The 20,552-nt window shown below is 42.0% G+C and overlaps 1 protein-coding gene and 1 long non-coding RNA gene across 2 annotated transcripts in view; both read left to right on the plus strand.

Moving 5' to 3' along the window:
- The window catches only part of LOC138285857 (transient receptor potential cation channel subfamily V member 1-like), a 474,904-nt gene that overhangs the window by 345,970 nt on the left and 108,382 nt on the right, over positions 1 to 20,552 (plus strand). Inside the window, exons 8-9 of the mRNA XM_069226333.1 lie at positions 2,918 to 3,076; positions 7,257 to 7,352. Of these exons, the coding sequence (XP_069082434.1) occupies positions 2,918 to 3,076; positions 7,257 to 7,352 (255 nt within the window). The remainder of the gene's footprint in view (positions 1 to 2,917; positions 3,077 to 7,256; positions 7,353 to 20,552) is intronic.
- On the plus strand, positions 14,043 to 14,639 carry LOC138285858 (uncharacterized). The gene is made up of 3 exons (XR_011201652.1): positions 14,043 to 14,098; positions 14,368 to 14,445; positions 14,573 to 14,639. It is a non-coding gene; the product is annotated as an uncharacterized lncRNA (long non-coding RNA).

A 20,552-nucleotide genomic window follows, 5' to 3' on the forward strand; every position in this document is an offset into this window, starting at 1 on the left:
CCAGCTGAGCTATACAAATCAATTCATGCCAGGTTAAGCAATATCAAGGCAAGACTAGTCAAGCCAAGCCAAATCAAACCAAGGCAGGTCAAGTATGTCCACACAAAATATCTGCAAAACAAACCCCATCATTTCCAATTGTGTCAGCAGTGTGAGAAAACCGGGCTTTTTGTAGATGTTTCCTCACTTTTCACCCCCATTTTTGACTGATACTGGTGTTTTCTGATTCTGAATGTGCCCTGGGATCTACTAGCCAGGCCCAGGGCCAGTTCTCTGTGTAAAAAGGTATATGGTGATTAGATATATTTACAGTTGGTACAGACAACCTACCTGCAAACTCCTTAGCATATGGTAGGTCAGGCAGGTTTAGGGGCCGAGTAGAGTTAATGCACTTAAGTGTAAACTTTGCAGGCTGCTTTTAAATGAAAGGTATATGCAAATTCGACTTTGGAGTTAAAGGTACTTCTAAAGTTTTAACCTACCTTATTTTTACACATAAGTCACCCCTAAAGTCTCCCTTTGGTGCCCCAGATGTAGGGTGCCCTGCATTAAGAAGGGACATTATAAAAGATGTTTTATAAGCCCTGGTGAGGGAAAGACTTCCAATGTAGTTTTTCTCCATTGTAGTACATTTGCTCCATAGGCTTATATGGAAAGGCTTTATTTTTAATTAATAAAGTCTAACTTTTGATAGGTGTGAGCTAAACATCCTATTCAAGGTATCAAATTAATAGTTAGAATAAATCCAACAAAACAATTTGCCAGTGTTAGACTTATTGTAACCATTACAGGGAAAGAGCTTTAGAACTCTTTCCTAACGTTACCTGAAATCAGCCCTGTAGTAGCCTTTCCCAAATGGTCAGCCTCTGGCAGGCTGAGCCAAGCTGCCTTAATCAGGTGTAAAGTGGTCGGGTGAGAAAAAGGAACCATCTGGTGGGTGGACAACTGTAGCTGCAGATGGCAGAGTAGGAAGGGGGCTGGGGGGCCAAACTGGTCTTCAAAGGAGGGAATGACCATTGGGACAGAAACCAGACCTCCCCCATTTCTTGCACCTTCAGCCAGATGGGGGCACCTGTAATTAGATTAGAAGAGGGGCTGGAAGATGAATGTAGGAAAAACATAGCCACCCCTGTGGGTAGCCTTAGCCAGGCCTGAGCCTCCAGGAGAGATTTTCTCCATATTGAATTTTTGGAAACCAGTGTTTTCTAAGATTTAAATGTGCCACACTTCTCAAGAAGTGGTCATCACAGAAGGTGGCACCCTGCACCACATTGGTCAGGAGTGCTCCCCTGCTTGCCAGCCCAGAAACCTGGATAAAAGTAGAAGAGGTACCCAGCAACTCAGATCCCTGCCTGGAAACTTCAGCAAAAAGAAGGACTACCCTGGTAAACCCCTGGTCTGCACCACAAAGGACTGCACTTACAAGGACTGCACCTGCTGCACACTCTGGGCTTTACAACGAGAGGACTTTGCCTTACTTTAAAGGATTCAGGGGTGGACTCCCTGTAAGCAGCGGTTACAAGGGAGCTACCAATAGTCTCTTGCATCAAGCCCTGCAAGAAGAGCCCAGCTGACAAGCATCCAGTGGACTTTTAAGGATTTGACCAGGTGGATTGCGGAAATTGTAGTCCCAACTCCCAAAGAGCAACTCAGAGCTTCTGTGACCTTGGATCAAGTTTGTGGACACTTTGAGTCCCCAAAAGGACCTTCTAGAAGAGGATCCAGTAGTTCGGAGAAGTTTGGAGAAATTTTAGAAAAGCTCCATATGGTAAATGACTTGTCATCGAGAACCAAGCTGGCAATATCAAACGGTGACGTAAACAATGTTTTATAAGCCCTGGTGAGGGAAAAACTGCCAATGTTGTTTTTCCCCATTGTAGTACATTAGCTCTATAGCTAATTAGATGTTGTGTATGTTTGGTTGTGTGTTGTGCTGCTGTGAGTAACATTCAGGTGAGTGTTGTGTGATGGTCGTTGCCATGATGTGTGTATGTGTAAATGAGTGTGTAGTTGTGTTGGCTGTTGTGGTTGTGTTGTGTGTGGGTGCAGTGTCAATGAAGTGTGGTTGTTGTGTCATGGATGCATGGCAATGTGTGTTTTCAGCATGTACGTGTTGTGGTGTTGGAAAGTCAATAGGTTATTCTGTGTATGTGGTGTGTTGTATAGTGTGTTGTGCATGGGGAAACATATGGCTAAGGTACAGTGTGTGTGTGTGTGTGTGTGTGTGTGTGACTTACCTCTATTCCAATGCAACTTCCATTGTATGATGTCCATTAAGTCCAGTGACGGGCACCCTCTGTCAGAAAATGGTTGCCAGTACACAGCCTGCAGAACTGTAGCATCTAAGTATGGTTAGCGGTAACACGCCAGCCTGACGGCCAGGAAGAGCACTCTGTTGTGGCAGTCAGTGGCTCAGCTGCAATACATCTAAATACAGCAGGTGGAATACCATCAACTTGACGGTGTTTTTTGGTCGACCACTGCAACGAATTGGCGGTAATACCGTCAAGATCTAAATCAGGCCCTTAATCTTTAAAAATTCATAACTCCGGTTCCCTTTATTGCACATTTGTCATTTTGGAGTGATTTTAAAGATACAAATATGTCCTTTTTTTATAAATTGGTGATGGATTTTTATTGTGTGTTGTGTCTTACATTTTTACTGTTTTGCTGATATTAAATGCTTTACACATCTGCCTCCTAAGTTAAGCCTGACAGCTCGTGAGCCAAGCTACCAAGGGTTGAGCAAGGCTCAATTTATTGAGACCTGGACTGGACCTTGTGTTATTGTGGCCTTATTGCTAGGTGTAGCTAGCTACCTGCTCGTACTAATTATCCACTTTACAACAGTCTGTTCTCCATGAGTAAATGTGGATAGTCTTTCACTAAATGTCTGTTTTTTATTTTTTCTCTCTAGAAACGCAACAGAATGATTGTTTTGGAACCCATAAACAAACTCCTTCAGGAAAAGTGGGAAAAGTTTGGGCGACCAATATTCTATATTAAGTTCCTGCTCTACATTGTTTACATGCTGATCTTCACTGTGGTAGCCTATAACAGGCCCCTCACTGGAAAGGTAATGCAGTTCTCCATGCAGAAGTGTACTAATGATAATAGACTGTTTCTTCACTATCAAACCAACCCCCTTCATGGGTAGTTAACGTATATTGCTCTATTTGCTACAAAGCAAAATATACTATCAATCGGAAGACAGTAGGGCAAGGTGATACCGAGAAGAGTGCAGTGATATGGAGCCAGAGAGAAGTGTTAATAACCACTCCAAGCTTTCCACATTTCTGCTGCACCCATTTTAATTCAAGCGTGATAGGTGCTACTGAGTGTTGTACTAATGCCCTCTTGTGCCAAACTATGGAACCAGCTGCAACATAACTAATGGTGGTGCTCAGCACTCATTTACTGTCAGCTTTGTAAATAATGAATGTGTATCTCCTGCCTCTGAAAGGCATCTCATGGGGCAAATATGCTGCATCTATGTATTTGTAAAGGTGTTTATGTAGTGTACACATAGCGAGGAAGCAACAGAGCGCTGAAGAGCAAGGGAGAGGTCATTGATACCTTTCAAAGTTGTTTACAATAAGGCAGGTTGTGAGAAGGTTCCTTATCTTTGGGATAGTAATGTTTGTTGATTTTGTATAGTATGAGAGGAGGAGCAGTTCTGATGTTCATATATGGGGACGTCCTGCCTTCTGGTCATTTACTTTTTGGCTTTCTTCATTTCCTGCCTGAAGACGTTCTGGCACCTCATGTGGCATGTCACCTTCTACCTGAGACGGTTAGATTTTTAGTCAGGCATGTATGAGTGTTACTTATGTGGCCCTTGCAGGAGGTGCTGACCCTGAAGATGATATGGTTCTTGAATTGGCGCACATGTGGTTCCTTTAGTTTCAGATTTCTTCAATTAGACATACTAAAGCATGCCTGGTGCTTTTAAGGGGGACTAAAAGTGGACTTAATGAGGCCACCGAGAAGATCTTTAGCCTCATCGAAGTGAGAGAGGAGGAAGGCTTGCCCTGTTAGTATGAAGAATCTTCAGAAGTAAGGGTTTCATTTTTTTCAAGCTTGAGCTGGCACCATGTAGTCTTGGTTTTCTTGGAGAAATGAAAGGAGAGGTCTGTATAGAGGGAAATCGAAAATTAATTTGCATCGGCTGTTAGCAGGGGGACGGAAAGCCATTTATTTTCATGTTGAATAGTCATGTTTGAATCTGTGGTCGCTTTTTGCACTTTGTTAGTAGGAGAAATTCTGTTTTTCTCAGGTTGTGGTTTAGATAGGTGTTTGACATCCAGTCCTGGATTGGCTCATGAAAGGTTATGAGACGCTGAACATTCTGTTTTCTTTAGATTGTGGTTTAGATAGGTGTTTGACATCCAGTCCTAGATTGGCTCATGGAAGGGTTTGAGTCACTGAACTTCGTGAGTTCAGAAGATTTTAAGAAAAAGTTGTACATCTTGAGGCTATTGGCAAATCTTGATGAGACTGTTGCTTGACATGGTACTGAGGGGTTCCATGCAGAGGTTCAACATGATTGAAGAGAGGATGAAACTATCAAGTATTTCACATGGGGCATTTCTGGGATCTTGAGGCCTCCATCTGGGTGAGCTGGTAGTGGTTGATGAGGAATGAAATTAAAAATGAATCAATACAGAAATTTGTCAGACAAACACATATGTTTCCAGGGCGTGGGTCAGTGGTTGGTGATCAGTTCTTTAGAAGGCTGCTGAAATGTTGAGCATCCATAATTTATTTATTTGATGAAGGTGTTATTGAACAGTTTAATTGAAGCTGTCTCTGTCCTGCAGTGTGGTCTCAAACCAGTTAAAAAATTGTTCTTGTTGATCAGGCCCTTCAGTTAAGTCGAGATTGCTTTCTCAATGCAGTTTTAAAAAACGTGTAGGCAGATGATGGGGGATAAATAGTGAGATTGTTTCAATGCAATATATGCTCTTAAGCCGGGGGATTAGCTAATATGGTTTGAGGTCATCAAAGAAGGGTCTTCAGTGGAGAGAGTATTTGAAAAGTTTTGAGAAAAGGTGTATGGACATCGCCATGAGGAGACTTCATCATGGGTTATGGTAGGATGAAGATTTCAAAGAATGTTGCCTTGAGTAAGTTGAGGATGTTGCACTGTTCATTGTACAAGAAGACGATGAAGGCTGTCCATTTGGAAAGGCAGGGGAATGAAAGGAGAGTAACTATCTGTTTCATATTGATGTGAAATATGAAGGGTGTGAGATTGTATTGATTAGTTGCTTGACAGCTTGACTTTATTTGTGATGATGAGGAATCTGCATGCTAAGAGGAGATCTTTGAGTTGAGACAGGTCATCAACAGATTTATCTTGACTTCTTTTGCCTGCACCTGATTCGCCTGTTTGTGTACATTCTTTAATGTGCAGTGGTTTTGATCGATTCGTCTTGAAGGATTGTGATTAAAGTGGTTTGTAGAGTTTCTGATGCTTTTCTCGGGTCTTCAAGGAGTGCATTGATATCTAATATGTGATGATGGGATTTAGAAAGCTCTTTGAGGGCATCCATGGGAGCGCTTTTAAAGGAACTGTATGTTAGTATTTCTCTTTTTGGTTAATATCAATATAAAGGTGTGATGCTGAAGAAAGAGAAGGGGATGGTGGAATGGTCTGTTTGGTTCAGGGGAATGAGTGCTCTATACTGAAATAGCAAAAAGGGCAATGGTTGCTCAGAGGAAGCCTGTAGCGTATGCTTTCTTGTTTTCATAGAATTAATGTAAAAGGCTCCAAAAGGAAGCCTCTAATCCAAAACCAAATGATGTGCAGTCTGTTCCGCATTAAAGTCCATCACATCCTTTCAAAATTATTCTCTGTGCTTGTGTCTTCTGGAGTGAATCACTCTGACTCACAGGAATATACAATAATACCTTGAACTTGTACTCCAATTCTGAGTCTGTTTCAATTTCAGTGACCACCTGTCAGCATAATTTATTTTTTGTTTCATACACTATTACACTTTTTATTCACTCTTGTCACATATCACGATCTCTGCGGCATTTTTGGAGCACCTACATTTTGCATTACCGCAGTAACTAATTGACTGTTTGCCCTGCTTTGTGAGAATATTGTTTTGTTGCCAAGGAAGCATAGGCTACAAGCTTCCTCCAATGGAACCACTGTTTTGTTTGTCATTTTATGTACCCAGATTCCCAGGAATACCAGGTTACCCCACATTTTACTGCAGTGAAATGCAGCAAAGGCTGTCATGATGAAGCTGGGGATGTTGTCTTTGCAGTTGATTTGATCATTGATGTGTGGTTTGATCTCCACTGTATTGAGAAGCGTGTTTTGAAATTATTTAATTGCTTTGAAGCTTGTGTCATTGGAGAGTCTGAAATCACAGAGTAACACGTGGTGGGTGTGAGGAAAAGAGACAGAGGAGATTAGGCCAGAATTTCACCAGTAAAGGTGATAGGACGTGGCAGTCTAGGTCTTAAAATGAAGATGATGGAGGCTGGTTGGGATGCTGATTTTGGAAAATGGCTGGTGAAACTCCTACGTGTTGCTGAGTCACAGGGCCAACTAGACTTATAGGTGACAGCAAGTCCTCCTCTTGCCTTATGACTGCGGTCCTTGCATTGAATGTTGTAAACTGTAGGGGGGAGGTTGTCAAAAACACTTGGTGCTCCTTGATTCTGTTTTACTTAAACCTTTAAAATTGCATATCCCTGGTTCAACTGACTGAATTTTTGTAATTTTGGTCTCATCTTATTTATTAAATTGTACTCCATTTTTCTAAACTGGTTTGGGATTTTTCTTGGAATGTATTTTCACTTTATTACTGTTTGTAAATAAAGAAAGCATTGTGCGTTGTCTGGTGGGGAGTGCTAGCTGTGGGGGCATGAGGGATGCTTCTGTCTCTTCAAGACCACTGATGGGCCCTTTGAAGTTGAAGAAAAAGTGGGAAGACAGAGAGCATTATAATTGACTGGAGTGCACTGTGGTGGTGTCAGCACAGCCAGACTGGTTCATTTGGTGCTTCTGTGTCTTCACAGCCACAGGCCGCATTTTCAAGCTGTTGTTAAGGCAAGAGCCTTGTGTTTTGGCTGGGGAGCTCTGACAGCAATGTTGACATGGTCCTATTGGTTCCTGGGGCTTTGTTTCCACTATAGGTTAAATGAGTGCATTTATGTTTCCTGTTTCTAGTTCTGACTGGTGAGTCGAATTGCAGATTTCCCATAACTTGTACATTTTTGGTTTTTATGTTTAGCCTCCTTTCACACCAGAAAGAACTGTAAAAGGTGGCCTCCGTTTTGCTGGGGAAATCCTGGTAATGGCTGGTGGCGTATATCTCTTCATCTTACAGGTATGTCATGTCTCAGCTTGAGATTTCTTGATGGTTGTGGTGGGAATTGAAAGTCTTCTCTTCAGCAGCTCACAATGCTGGTTAATGAGACGTCATACTTGCCTACGATTCTAAGAGGTTCTACTTTAATTCTACATTTGTAATCCTTGCCTTTCGAGATGCATTTCCTAGGCTATAGCATTTTTATTAGCAATTCTCACGGACGGTATTTATATAACGAAGCATCGTAGTAGGCAGTGCTTTAAATGGTGAGTGCTGAGTACCGGCACTTTTTTATTTTGAGAGAGAGAGTACCGGCACATCTCAAGAAAAACTTAATACTTTGAATTGGAGAGTACCGGCACTTCTCAGAAACAAGCAGGTACTCTGGCACAGAGTACCTGCACTTTATTTTTTCCATTTCAAGCACTGGTAGTAGGTGTGTTAAGATGAAACACTAAGGGGCATAAGGGAATAATTACGGCATACTGATGTGTTGTGTTGCACACATGATCGGGAGGTGTGCGTGCCACACCTGAGTAGGCCACAGTATGGCATGCTATCTTACACAGACTTGTTGTTCACAGGTACGCCGTGTAAAGCAAGTGAATTGCAAGTGAATTGCTGCCTATGCATGCTTTGCATTTATTTGCCTTTAGGAGTCAGGGTGAACCCGATGATGAAGCATGCCACCTTTAGAGTGGGTGAGGGCTGTATATAAGAAACAGGAATTTTTCCTTTGCTCACATCCATAAGTCTGGAGTATAGGTGTAGTACACCCAGTGATGCATAACATTTTAGATTCACTATTTTCCTGAGGGGTACTCTAATGTTAATAATAGTATCCTCATACTTCAGCCTCCGAGTCCAAATTACAATCCAGTTTGCAACATTGCAGAATAGGCTGCTAAATGTCTGCAGCGTATATTAGTCAGTATTTTTGAAACTCAGCATGTGCAGAAATTCAAATAATGCTAATATCTGCCAGGTCAGCCGAATATTCTACAGATAAATAAGTACTAATTGTAAATGTGGGTGTTTTCAAGCAGCGAACACCAAAACTGAAGAGTATCGCATCAAAATGGTTTTGCAGGAGAATGTGAAGGCGAGGTAGGAGAGGGCAATGAGAATCTACTGACACACTTACAAAAGTGTAACTGAGGCTGCAGGAAGAGGAATTCACCCACACCTATCACAGCTAAAGCAGAACTGCAGTCAAGCCCAAAGGCACACCCACTCAGCCATGATTTCAGTCATACACCGCAGGCAGGGCACTCATACGAATTGCAATGAAATACTACCATAACCAGTGGATGCAGGGATGCAGGGATGCAGGGAATCACGGCACTGTCAAATGAAAGAAATATAGGGGGTCATTATGACCCCGGTGGACGGCGTTAATATGGAGGAAAGTACTGCCAACAGGCTGGCAGTACTTTTCTCCATATTAAGACATTGGCGGTTTGGCTAAAGCCAACCTGCCAACGTACCACACCGACTGCCACGGCGGTAACGACTGCCAGCTGCAGACTTGACTCTCCAGCCCGGCGGCCGTCACTTGCCCAGCTGCAGGATTATGACCCCGCCTACCGCAATGGTTTTTGTGGCAACCTTACCGCCATGGAAACCAAGGCGGTAGGCACTATCAGTGACAGGGAATCCTTCCCCTGTCACTGATAGGGGTCTTCCCCTCCTCCTTTACAGGTTTACCCCCACCCCTTCTTCCTCTCCAGCCCCCCCACGACATACACGCACCTTCATTCACACACGAACACACGCATACACACACTCATACCCACATTCCTCCACACATGCCTACATCCATTCACACACACATCCACACACACTGACATACATTCAAGCACACACGCATTCACACAACACAACATAAACGCACCCACACATCCATACATGCACACACAGACAACATGCATCACACACCCACATTCACGTAAGCACAGACATACACACACACACACACAACACACCCCCTCCCCTGTCGGAGCACCTGACTTACCTGATGTCAGGGGGTGCTCCGGCAGGAGACAGGCATCCACCAGCAGAACACCGCCAGGCCGTATCATGGGTCATGACACGGTCTGCTGCGGTCTCCGCCAGCATGGCCACAGCCAAATTTCCGCAATCCTTCTGGCGAAAATCCGACTGTGGTTAAAATCCAGCTGACGGCTGGTAGCCGCGGAGACGGTCTATTGGCGGCCGTCGCCGAAGCGGTAGGTGGTTTTTACCGCCAGGGTTTTAATGTGCCTCATAATGTCAAACAAGAGGTAATGTGCCCCATAATGTCAAACAAGAGGTAAAAGGAGCATTTGTCACACACAGATAGTGTCACCACAGTACCACTTTCATAATGGAGGATCTACGTAGTAATGAAGGATATGTGGAAGAAAAATGTTGTAAAGAAATGTGTTAACCTCAATAATCTAACATGTAGTGTGACTACTTGTAGTTGATCATGTGAAAAGAGAAACAAGAATGTTGCATCAAGACGAATGGAAAGAATGCAAAATCCATACTGATAATACAAAATTATTCTAAAATTGCGCATCAAAGAATACATGACTTCACACAATGAACAATCAAGCAAAAGAGGCTCATGGAGGATTCATTTGCCACACCCCACATTCCACTGTTAATAAATTACCCACACATTGTCACCATGCATTAGCAGCTATAGGGCTAGAAAGTTTCGCACAATGATAGTGTCATTGATTGGTGCTCTATCCCTGATCCTGATGAACTTGCTGAGGAGGAGAAAAGGGTATCCAGACATAGGATCACTCTCATAGGTATGTCTGGGGAAGAGGTGTTGGGGAGATACTGCTTCCCTACTCAAGTGACCCTGGACATGGTTGTAGAAGAGAATCAGGATCTATATCCTTGCCTAAGAAATTGGTTGCACTTCACCACCTTCCCACTTGTTCCAGAGAACCAGTGGTCTCATGTCTAACATCTCAGAGCCAAGATAATTAGGTACTTGCATCCATGTTATGCTGCAACTACAATTGATTGCAGTAGTACATCACCATGCCTCAGCCATAGCTGGGCAAACAATGGTCTTGTGGCCAGCATCTAAAAGCAGGTACTGCACTACAACAACACTTGATTGAAGTAGTACATCACCATGTCTCAGCCATAGTTGGGCAAACAGCGGCCTCATGGTTAGCATCTCAGAGCCAAGATAATAGTTACTTGCACCAGGTATTAAACTGCAACAATTGATTGCAGTAGTACATCACAAAGTCTCAGCCATAGCTGGGCATACAGCAGTAGTCTCAGCAATTCTGTGCCATCTACTATTTTTATTGAAGTTATTGCTGACACACGTTGCAATTCAGTCACACCAGCATACAAACGCCTTTATCACACACCTTTATTGCCATTGACACCAGTAGCACTTCATCAATGTGCAAGCTGTCTCTGATACTAAGGACATATTCACATTTGCATAGGCCAGGTTTTCCAGTGCAACATATGATAGGTTCAACTATGGTCAGTGAGTGACTGCTTTTCGATGAAATACCCATTATTAAGGAGGCATTTGGCTATTTGTTGAATAAGCCAAGCTTTGAAGATTTATAAAAGCCAAGCTCACAGGGCAGCTTTGTATGGCGCTGACCTTTGGGGCATTGCTAATTGGATGCTGTGAAAAAAGCTGAGAATCTTTTTAAAAAAATGTTATTAAAGAATTTGTGGAGCTCACCAACCCTCCCCATTCACGTGGATTTAAATGTAATATCAATAGTGGATATCGCAGCCCTTGGGCTATTACAGTATTGGATAAGGGAGTGGTCTATAGATGAAGTAGAGTACTATACGGTATGGCTTAGGGGTTTATGGGAAGGTCCATACGTTGGTAAAATTCCTTAGTACCTTTTCCTGAAGAACTGTCTTTTCAAGCTAGGCTTGGGCACTCATTGGCCAGACCCCTTACATCTTCCTAGCAATGCACTACGGAGACTTAAGGTCACTTATTGGGCAAGTATCTAAAGTGAGGAATTAGCAACTGTGCCCTCCAGCAGTTTGACAGACGGTTTCCTGTCCACCAAATGCTTATATAAATGTGAACATTCTCTTGGTATTGTCCTGCAGCCTTTTGCCCATGCACTTTATGTTAGATTCAGAATAGAGGGCCTGATTACAACTTTGGAGGAGGTTTTAATCCGTCCCAAATGTGACAGATATACCACCAACCATATTACGAGTTCCATAGGATATAATGGACTCGTAATACGGCTGGTGGTATATCTGTCACTTTACCGTCACTTTTGGATTAACACCTCCTCCAAAGTTGTAATCAGGCCCAGAGTATTTACCTCTATGTGCCCTTACTAGCAGATAGAAACAGAACCTTGGAACACTAGATTTGTGCCCCCTGGGATGTGTGACCCAAGAGAACATTGAGCATGTCCTGTTTTTCTGTACAGCTTACAAGAAACAGAGGGCTTGCTGGATTAGACCCCTTTGCAAAGTCATGAGGCTTAATGATCGTCATTCTGCCTTGCGGATATGTAAAACTAGCACTTATGGTCCTGTTGTGTTTGCCAAAGTAAGGTTTGTATCAGCTTTTTGGCACATCAGGAAAAAAAAAGTAAGTGCCAAAGATAACATGTCAACAATGACTGCCTGATGTAAAATTTAGACTTCATATGTCCAATATTTTAAAAGAATTTTGAATACGTTTGCTAGTTTTATATGTATTAGTCTTATATTTTAACCATACAAATGTTTTTTATTTGTTGCAACTGTACCTTTTATGAATCTGAAGAATCTAAATCAAGGAAGATGATGATGAGTAAACCAAGCTCATGAGACATGCATGTGCCCATTAGGCATTCCATCTTGGTAAATGACACACAACACTCTTCCAAACACAACCCCTAATGTAAGATTAATGTATTCATGAGCACACTGTATGAAAGTGAATTGAAAAAATGTAATCATTACTTTCCACACGTAAGTCGGCGTATACTCTTCCTCTCCATCTCCTCCTTCCTTTCAGTCATTTTTCTACAGGGCCTCATATGACGTATGGGAGAGCACACACACACATACCTCAGTCCAGTCATAGTAAACTAAAACACCATTGTCTGCTTCATTCCAATGCAACACCAGGATACACCAATCCTACAATATCATGTTTACCATTGTTGAACATACATAGTTTGGACAGTTTGGTCTACAATTGTGATCCAAGTGTCCAAGTGTTTTTATATTTTTTGCCTCACTTACGCTGTGCAGAATATTGCAGCTGCAGCAGTGCTTGATTTGTAAAGGAATGAGTGCAGGTGTCCAAAACACTGTTAAGAAGCTGCAGCTGATGCAATTAAATGTCAGCACACCAAATACTGGTGGTGGTAGTCTTGCATTCTCCTCATGCTTCTTTAATCTACTAACTAACACTCCCTGCCTCTTTATCTCATTCTTGCATGTTCATGCTTTCTGCCTTTGTGACAGTTTTTCTATCTTTCTCTTCCTTCTACATTTCACTATGTGTCTGTTTTCCCACTCTTCCTCTCTGGAAATGCCTGATGAAGAAAACTAACTGCTAGTTCCCCAAAGATGAGTGCCAGTGGCCCCCTCGGCAACCATCGACTCAAGTTATGCACTGCTGACGTGTGTAGTAGAGATAACATTTCTTATGATGTTGCTAGGTGGATGGATGTGAGTAACAGATTCTGTCATACTGCAAGTGAGATCGTACCTAAAGTGACACATTGATCCATGAGTGCTGGCTGTGTTCACAGGCTTTCTATCAACTGTTGTAGCTGCTTTCTATATCCTTTGCTAGACAGCTGCATACCACAACATACGGTACCAGTCATGTGTACTTGGAAGTTTTACAGAAGTGAAATTTCTCCTATTCTGGAGTCATCCAGCCCAGAGAGAAGATATTTACCTCTATGGATCAATGATATACTAGCCATGTAAGCAATATAGAATCACAAAAATATCGGAAACTAAATATACTTTACAAAAATATTGCCTGCAAATACTAAAGTAATAAAAACACAAATATCAATAACCGAAATATTGCCAGTAAAATATCTATTTTTACTTATATCGATAGCACAAATGTCAGAAACAAAAATATTGTTACCATTAAATAGACATATAACATTTCAAAAATGACGAAACATACAATATTGACTACATCAATATCCCAAAACATAAAACTACATGATTACAAAATAATATAATAGGAGTAGATTGTGTTAAATAAACAAATTAAAATATACTCTAAAAATAATTTCTAAAAATAATAAGAAATAATCTAACAACATTTGAATGATTTTATATCACTAAAATAATCTTAAAACACCCAAAAAATAAACTTACATTTCATTATTTGATTTGTTTCATTAGACTACAACACTTACTACAACTAATGAGATATAAACATTAAAGAAAAAATAAATACAAGTTTATACATAAACAATACATCCAAAATAACATTAAAAAAACAATATTTATATCTAGCATTACAAATAAAAATGAATTAACATCCACCATAAAACTCAATAACTGAAGCAAATTCTCACTAAAAGAACACTAACCAATAAAAATAACTGTTAAACAAACTAACCAATAAAACATACAATCAATTAAAATAACAATATTAAAAGGAGCACAAAATGTGATCCCTTACCACACCAAAAATATTAAAGCTGCAAGACGATGATACTGTGCCATATTTTACAGAAAAGAAGGAAACAGAAGTGGAAGAAAACAAACAACTACCTTCAAACGTAAGTACAGCATTTTTTTTAAACAAACTTAAAAATAAAAGTTTTAAAAAACATAAATTTGTAAATAACTAACAAAACACTCTGGGCCTGAGTGAGGTCTTAGCAGAGGGGAATACTCCGTCACAAACGTACCATCGGTCGTATTACTGTCCCATTATCTTTTATGGGGATCGTAATAAGGCAGATGGGATATCCGTCATGTTTTTGACAGAAGAGTCCCTGCGCCAAGACCTAAATCAGGCTCTCTGTTTTTATCTACTAAACTTTAGAAACTACAGAAAAATGACAACACTTTCAACAAACTACAAACTCCAGCAACCAAATACCTGGAAAAAGGCACATAAAAAGTAAGTAAATTTATATTAGTTCTAAATATCAAGTCAACCTTAAACATCAAAAAAAAAACGAAAAGCATTCAGATCCTTCTATCAACAAATGTTTAACATAAAACTAAAACAACTTTTTCCCCAACAGAAAATAAACCACCTGATCCACATTAGAACACCTCCAATGGAAAAAAGAACTGCAATTATCATCAAGAAGACATATGTAAGTGTAATATAAAAAACTATTGTGTACGTACATTTCACACACAAAGTATAATTGTAATTCATTATATTATTAAACTATTTTCAGAAACAATGATAGAAAGAGCAAAATGCATCACAACACAGAAAGAGAAACAATTACTCTCACAAGGGCTACACTTACAGCCAACAAAGTACAAGCACCAAAAATGTTAATTGGAAATGTACAGCATATTACTCTAATGCTTGTTATGGGAGGGCTAATTGAAGTAAGGTATGTACTACAAGATTTAAGAGAGGCAAATACAATTTCCAAAGAACCCATGCCTAAAATACTGAAAGATATCTTCCCTAAAGTACCTGAACACATCATAGGGAAGCTATCAGCTATATCCATTTTGAAACATTTAGTAGCACAAACTAAAGAAGCCACCTGGTGATACTTCTCCTGCCCCAAGAAGATACCAAGATATCCAAATTCCTGAAAACTTAACCACCACACATAATGAAGAACCCTTGTTCCTACATGACAACCTTATTAAAGAGAACACATTAATATATTTGCTACTGCAGATAACCTGTTAAATCTAAGCCAGTGTCAAAATGTAAATGGTTTGGTGCAAAAATGTGCCCTGAACCATTCAGTCAGATACACACCATATATGTTGAATATCAAAACACCAGTATACCATTCAAGTACTCCTTGCTACCTAATGAACAAGGTAGCACTTGCTATGAAATACTAAACCACATTAAAATTAAAACAAACATCTACTCCCTACATAAAATAATAATAAACCTTGAACAAACCATGAAACAAACCATACTTAAACTTACACACAGCCACACAAGACTGTTACTGCCATTTTAACCAAAGCATTTGAAGGAATCTCCAATAATATACACTAAGGGCCCGATTATGAGTTTGGCAGATGGGAATACCCATCCACCAAACTCCAGACAGAGTGGTTGCACCCATGCTAGCTACTTCCCCACCAGCCCGTTAAGATTTACCTGCTGGGCTGACCAGTGAAAACCAAGGTTTCCGCTGGTCACCACAGCGGGAAAGTGGTGGCAGCATTGCCACTGGCTCATAATCGAGCGTGCAGCAATGCAGCCACCCGCAGGGGGCACCAGCACCCACATAGTGCGCACTGTCTGTATAGCAGACAGTGTGCATTATGAGGGTGCTGGGCAGGGGGACCCCTCACTGGCTATGCCAAAACCATGGGCAGTGCAGGGCCCGCCCTGTGGCCCCCTGCACTGGTTCTCTGCCAGATTTTTGGCAGAGAACCAGGTTGTAATCAGCAGGGCATCACTGAGTTCAGCGCAGCCCTGGCTGATTCCAACCTGCACTGCCATCAGCCCATCGGGATCTCCGATCCCGGTGGAGACAGCAGTAATTTGGCAGGGCTGCCTGCCAACCTCGTAATGTGGTGGTCACAACTGCAGCGGTCCAACAGCCACTGCGAGTGTGGTGGCCCGAGGAATGCCACACTCGTAATTAGGCCCTAAGCTTAGAGTATTCAAGAAACAGGCAGTTTATTTTTAAAATAAATGAAAAAATGGTTGCACTAGCCTATGTCCCTGTAACAGACGTAGCTAACCACTACAACCTATATTAAGTCCATTCTACCAATAAAACAAACACAATCTATGGGCCTGATTATGAGTTAGGCAGAATGGGTAGACCCCCGCTGCCAACTTGGCAGTCCGGCCACCCAATTACGATGCAAGTGGGTGCACAGACTAAAGATCTCCGCAGCCAGGAAATCCCAACTGCGATGGCATTGGGATAGCCCAATGCGTATGTCAGAGGGTGGACTGCCAGTTTCCCCGCTGGCCCAGTCATGATGCCTCTTCCCACCGACGTGACGGTGGCAGCAAAACCTCCACACCTGAGTTGACGAAAAGAAAGGGATAAAAGGCAGAAGCTCACCTATACTCACCTGCACACGTCCCCTGCCACCATGAATCCCATCGTACACACCCTGCTGTTACTGCCGCTGCTTGATGATGTCTGAAACCCACACTGTTGTGGACACAACAGATGGTAAGCCACAATCCTACCTGTTTCCATTGGAATTTCAGTTAAGAGATGCAAGGGCAGCTATATCTTAAGGTATGTAGGGGCCCTGCGCAAAACCTAGTTTGGGGGTCCCTTCTCTGAAAAGCTTTGAATGTATGATCCAAAATCTGATTTTTGATGCCCTCAGTGGCCAGGACATTGACACTGCTCAGACACACTCTTCCAAATTCTAAATGTGTACACAACTTTTATTCAGGGACAGTGATGTGGGCTTATAATATTGTAACACAACAGCAGCTCCACACTAATATTATAGCAAATAATCTATGTAACATCCTCCAATTTCTCACATGAAAGGTCCTGTAATGATAGAAAATAAACTTAAGCAGGGTTTTCTCACGAAAAAGAAACAAACCTTCTCTGCAAAATCTCTCCAATAGACTCTCAAACACACACATTAAAAAGTAACTTTGGGAAAATGGTATTTAAAACAATCTGTATAAGAAGTATTGCAAGGTCATCATGGAAAGATTCTCAGTAGAACAAGTCTGTCTCAATCAGGGGCCCCCCTAAAAGTCTGGGACCCTGGGCCAGGGCCCACTTTGCCCATGCCTCAAAATGAACGTCTCTGTGCACTGGCCCACTGGCTTTAAGTCTATCAGGGACAACCAACAGCATCACCAAGTGCCATGCCTATGTATGCAGTGTGTAAGTGCAAGCTATTGAAAGAAAAACATAAGTAACAGCATTTTCCACTTACAACTGAAGTATGTATAAGGCATACACAAAATAATGGACGCATGTCCAAAAAAGAAGACAAAAAGGTATGACAACTAACCACCCTCCGGGTGTTGATAAGCAAATAACTCACTTGCATACATTCAACATATATCTAATAAACATCATAGGAAGAAGTGCAAGCAAATGAGGCTGACATTGCCCTGGACAAGCTGAAACCTTTGCCATTTGAAATACCACCCAAATCAATGTCCAATTTGGATACGTCATGCATATCCATCTATGGAACATTTCCCCTTGTGCTGTGTAAGTCCTGCACTAGTTCCAAGCTCCAAATATACAAATCTGGTCATATTGATCACCAATATGGGTGAAACAAACAAACCTGTAGTCGCACATCCAGTCACATAAATTAGGTGGTGCTCGTGCTCATCACTATGATGAATGCCTGTTGCTAAAAGCTAATCACCATCACATACAATATCAAAATGTGTACGTACATAACAAAGTACACTCTAAACATACACGTATTACAACATGGCATAATGTGTAAACACAATGACCTTGTGTCACAATCTAACCGATGAAACATTGCTAGGTTCCCAAAATAGCTAAGGAAAAGTAATTCAAGGACTAATTTACACAATAACAAACATAAATGTATTTCTCCATGAAAAATTTAAAGGGAAAATATAACAAAAGGCCAATGGCCAATCCAATTTGAATTTGTGTGCTGCAGTGTCACCAAACTTGCCCCAAGAGACACTGCTAGGGTAATCTCCTCACAAAGGGACACCCACTGCTCAGGGCAGGCACCTCAAAGATTTTATTTGGGAGGGGGACGTTTAGGTTTGGGAGGGATGTCCTTGGTTTTAGAAGTGGTGGGTTGGTAAGAGGAAGGGGAGGACCTACGTTTAGAGGGTGGGGGAGATTGGGGAAGAGGATGGGGTGGAAGAACATTTGGCACGGGTGATTTTGGACCTGGAAGGGGCAGATGGGTAGATAATATGGGTGGATTTGGAAGTATAAGAGGAGGTCTTGGGTGTGGGAGGGACAGGAACCTTCTTGAAAGTGGTGGTTGACGGTTTGGGAAGGTTGATGGCAAGGGAGGGTACTTAGTAGTGGGAATGGGAAGGAGTGGGATCTTGGAGGGAGGGGGAGTGACTGTGGTTGATGTGCTTTGGTCATTCGTGTGCAGGTGTATGTGTGTCAGGTGTATGAGCTGCAAGTATGGGTGTGTCTTGTATCCCCACACCCTCTCAGCCACTGGGTCCCTCTGTGCTGGTACTGTCTGGACCGGAACCACTGTGGCCAGCTGCTTCCTGAACAATGTTGGCCCTTTCTCTTTCGCCTGCTCGGGATGAATATGAAATGGCACATTAAAATTGGTTAATTGCATCTGTGTGAACAAAACTGCCCATCAAATTCAAACACATTAAAAAACATAACAAAAGTGTACAGATTACACCAGCTTCATGGTTCTCAACATGGGATTCAACATTAGCATGAGCACGTACATGCATGCTACATTACCTGAAAACAGCTGGTCACAGTGATGTCATTTCCCCAGAGAGCTCCAATACTGTGAATCAGCTTATCTACGCTCTATACTTAGGTATGTACTAGCATAGTTGTTCAGATTGTATAGTTTGGCCTTTATAGCATACCCTAGTGAAGTGATGTAACCAAATAGGATGGCTACAAAAAAAAGAACATTGCCACAGTATCCACTCAAGCCCGTGATTTTTTGCAAATGATCATTTAGCTTAAACAATTTCATGATGCGTTGATGTTCGAGTAATACAGCAGTGTAGCTGCAATAAGTGCTGTAGAAGAAATCATGTCACATACAAAGGCTCATTTCACACTGACGTAATTTTTCTCAGAGACTACCTCCTATGTCCACTTTCTAAAGAGTCAAATGAAAGCTTGTAGCAGGCTGGCCTGGCTTATAGCGGGTACCTGATGGTACTTACACCTTGTGCCAGGTCCAGTTATCCCCTATTAGTAGATTAGTAGTGTTCTGATAGAGGTAGCTATAGCAGAGCAGCTTGGGCTAAACTAGGAGACATGCAAAGCTTCTTCTATACCACTTATATCATATAGGTACTATATCATAAGAAACACAAAACTCAGGGTTACTAAAAATAAAGGTACTTTATTTTAGTGACAATGTGCCAAAAATATCTCAGAGGATTTACTCCCTTAGGAGGTAAGTAAAATATGCAAAATATACACACAAACCACAATCAGGTAAGTAAAACGGTCAGAAAATAGTGCGAACCCTAGAATACAATAGGATACAATAGGCCGAGGGGCAACACAAACCATATACTAAGAAAGTGGAATGCGAACCATGAATGGACCCTAGGCTAGTGTAGTGTGTAAAGGGTCACTGGGAGTGTAAGAAAACACTAAGGGTGTCCAAGATTCCCCACCCCAAGACCCTGGAAAGTAGGAGTAAAGTATTACGATTTCCCCAGAAACACACTAAACTCATGATAGAGGATTTTGCAAAGATCACAACAGACTCCAAAGCACTGAAGATGGATTCCTGGACCAGAGGACCTGAGGATCCTCAAAGGAAGGGGACCAAGTCCAAGAGTTGTGAAAGTGTCCAGGGGGGGCAGGAGCCCACTAAACCCCGGATGAAGGTGCAAAATGGCTGCGTCCGGATGGAGGAAGCTGATGATTCTTCAACAACGAAAGGTGTTAGGAACTTCTCCTTTGTGCAGAAGATGTCCCACGGAGTGCTGGAGGATGCAGAGTTGTTTCTTTAGCAAAAGACCGCGAACAAGCCTTGCTAGCTGCAAGAGTCACAGTTGAAGGAAAAGGGTGCTGCCCCTGCCCAGGAAGGACCAGGATGTCGCCACTTGGGAGAGGAGACAGAAAGGGCCCTCAGCAATGTAGACAGCCTATGCACAAGAAGGTAGCACCCACAGAAGTCCTTGAACACGGGTTCAAGAAGATTGAACACAGCGGTTGTCTTAACACTGCAAAAGAAGGTCCCACGAAGTCGGAGGTCAACTCAGGGAGTTGAGCAATGCAGGACAGAGTGCGGGGGACCTGGGCTTGGCTATGCATGAAGGATTTTGTGGAAATGTGCACAGGAGCCCTAGCAGCTGCAGTTCACACGTTGCCAGGATTACTGTCTAGAGAG

This window comes from Pleurodeles waltl, chromosome 3_1, assembly GCF_031143425.1.
Source record: "Pleurodeles waltl isolate 20211129_DDA chromosome 3_1, aPleWal1.hap1.20221129, whole genome shotgun sequence".
Taxonomy (NCBI): domain Eukaryota; kingdom Metazoa; phylum Chordata; class Amphibia; order Caudata; family Salamandridae; genus Pleurodeles; species Pleurodeles waltl.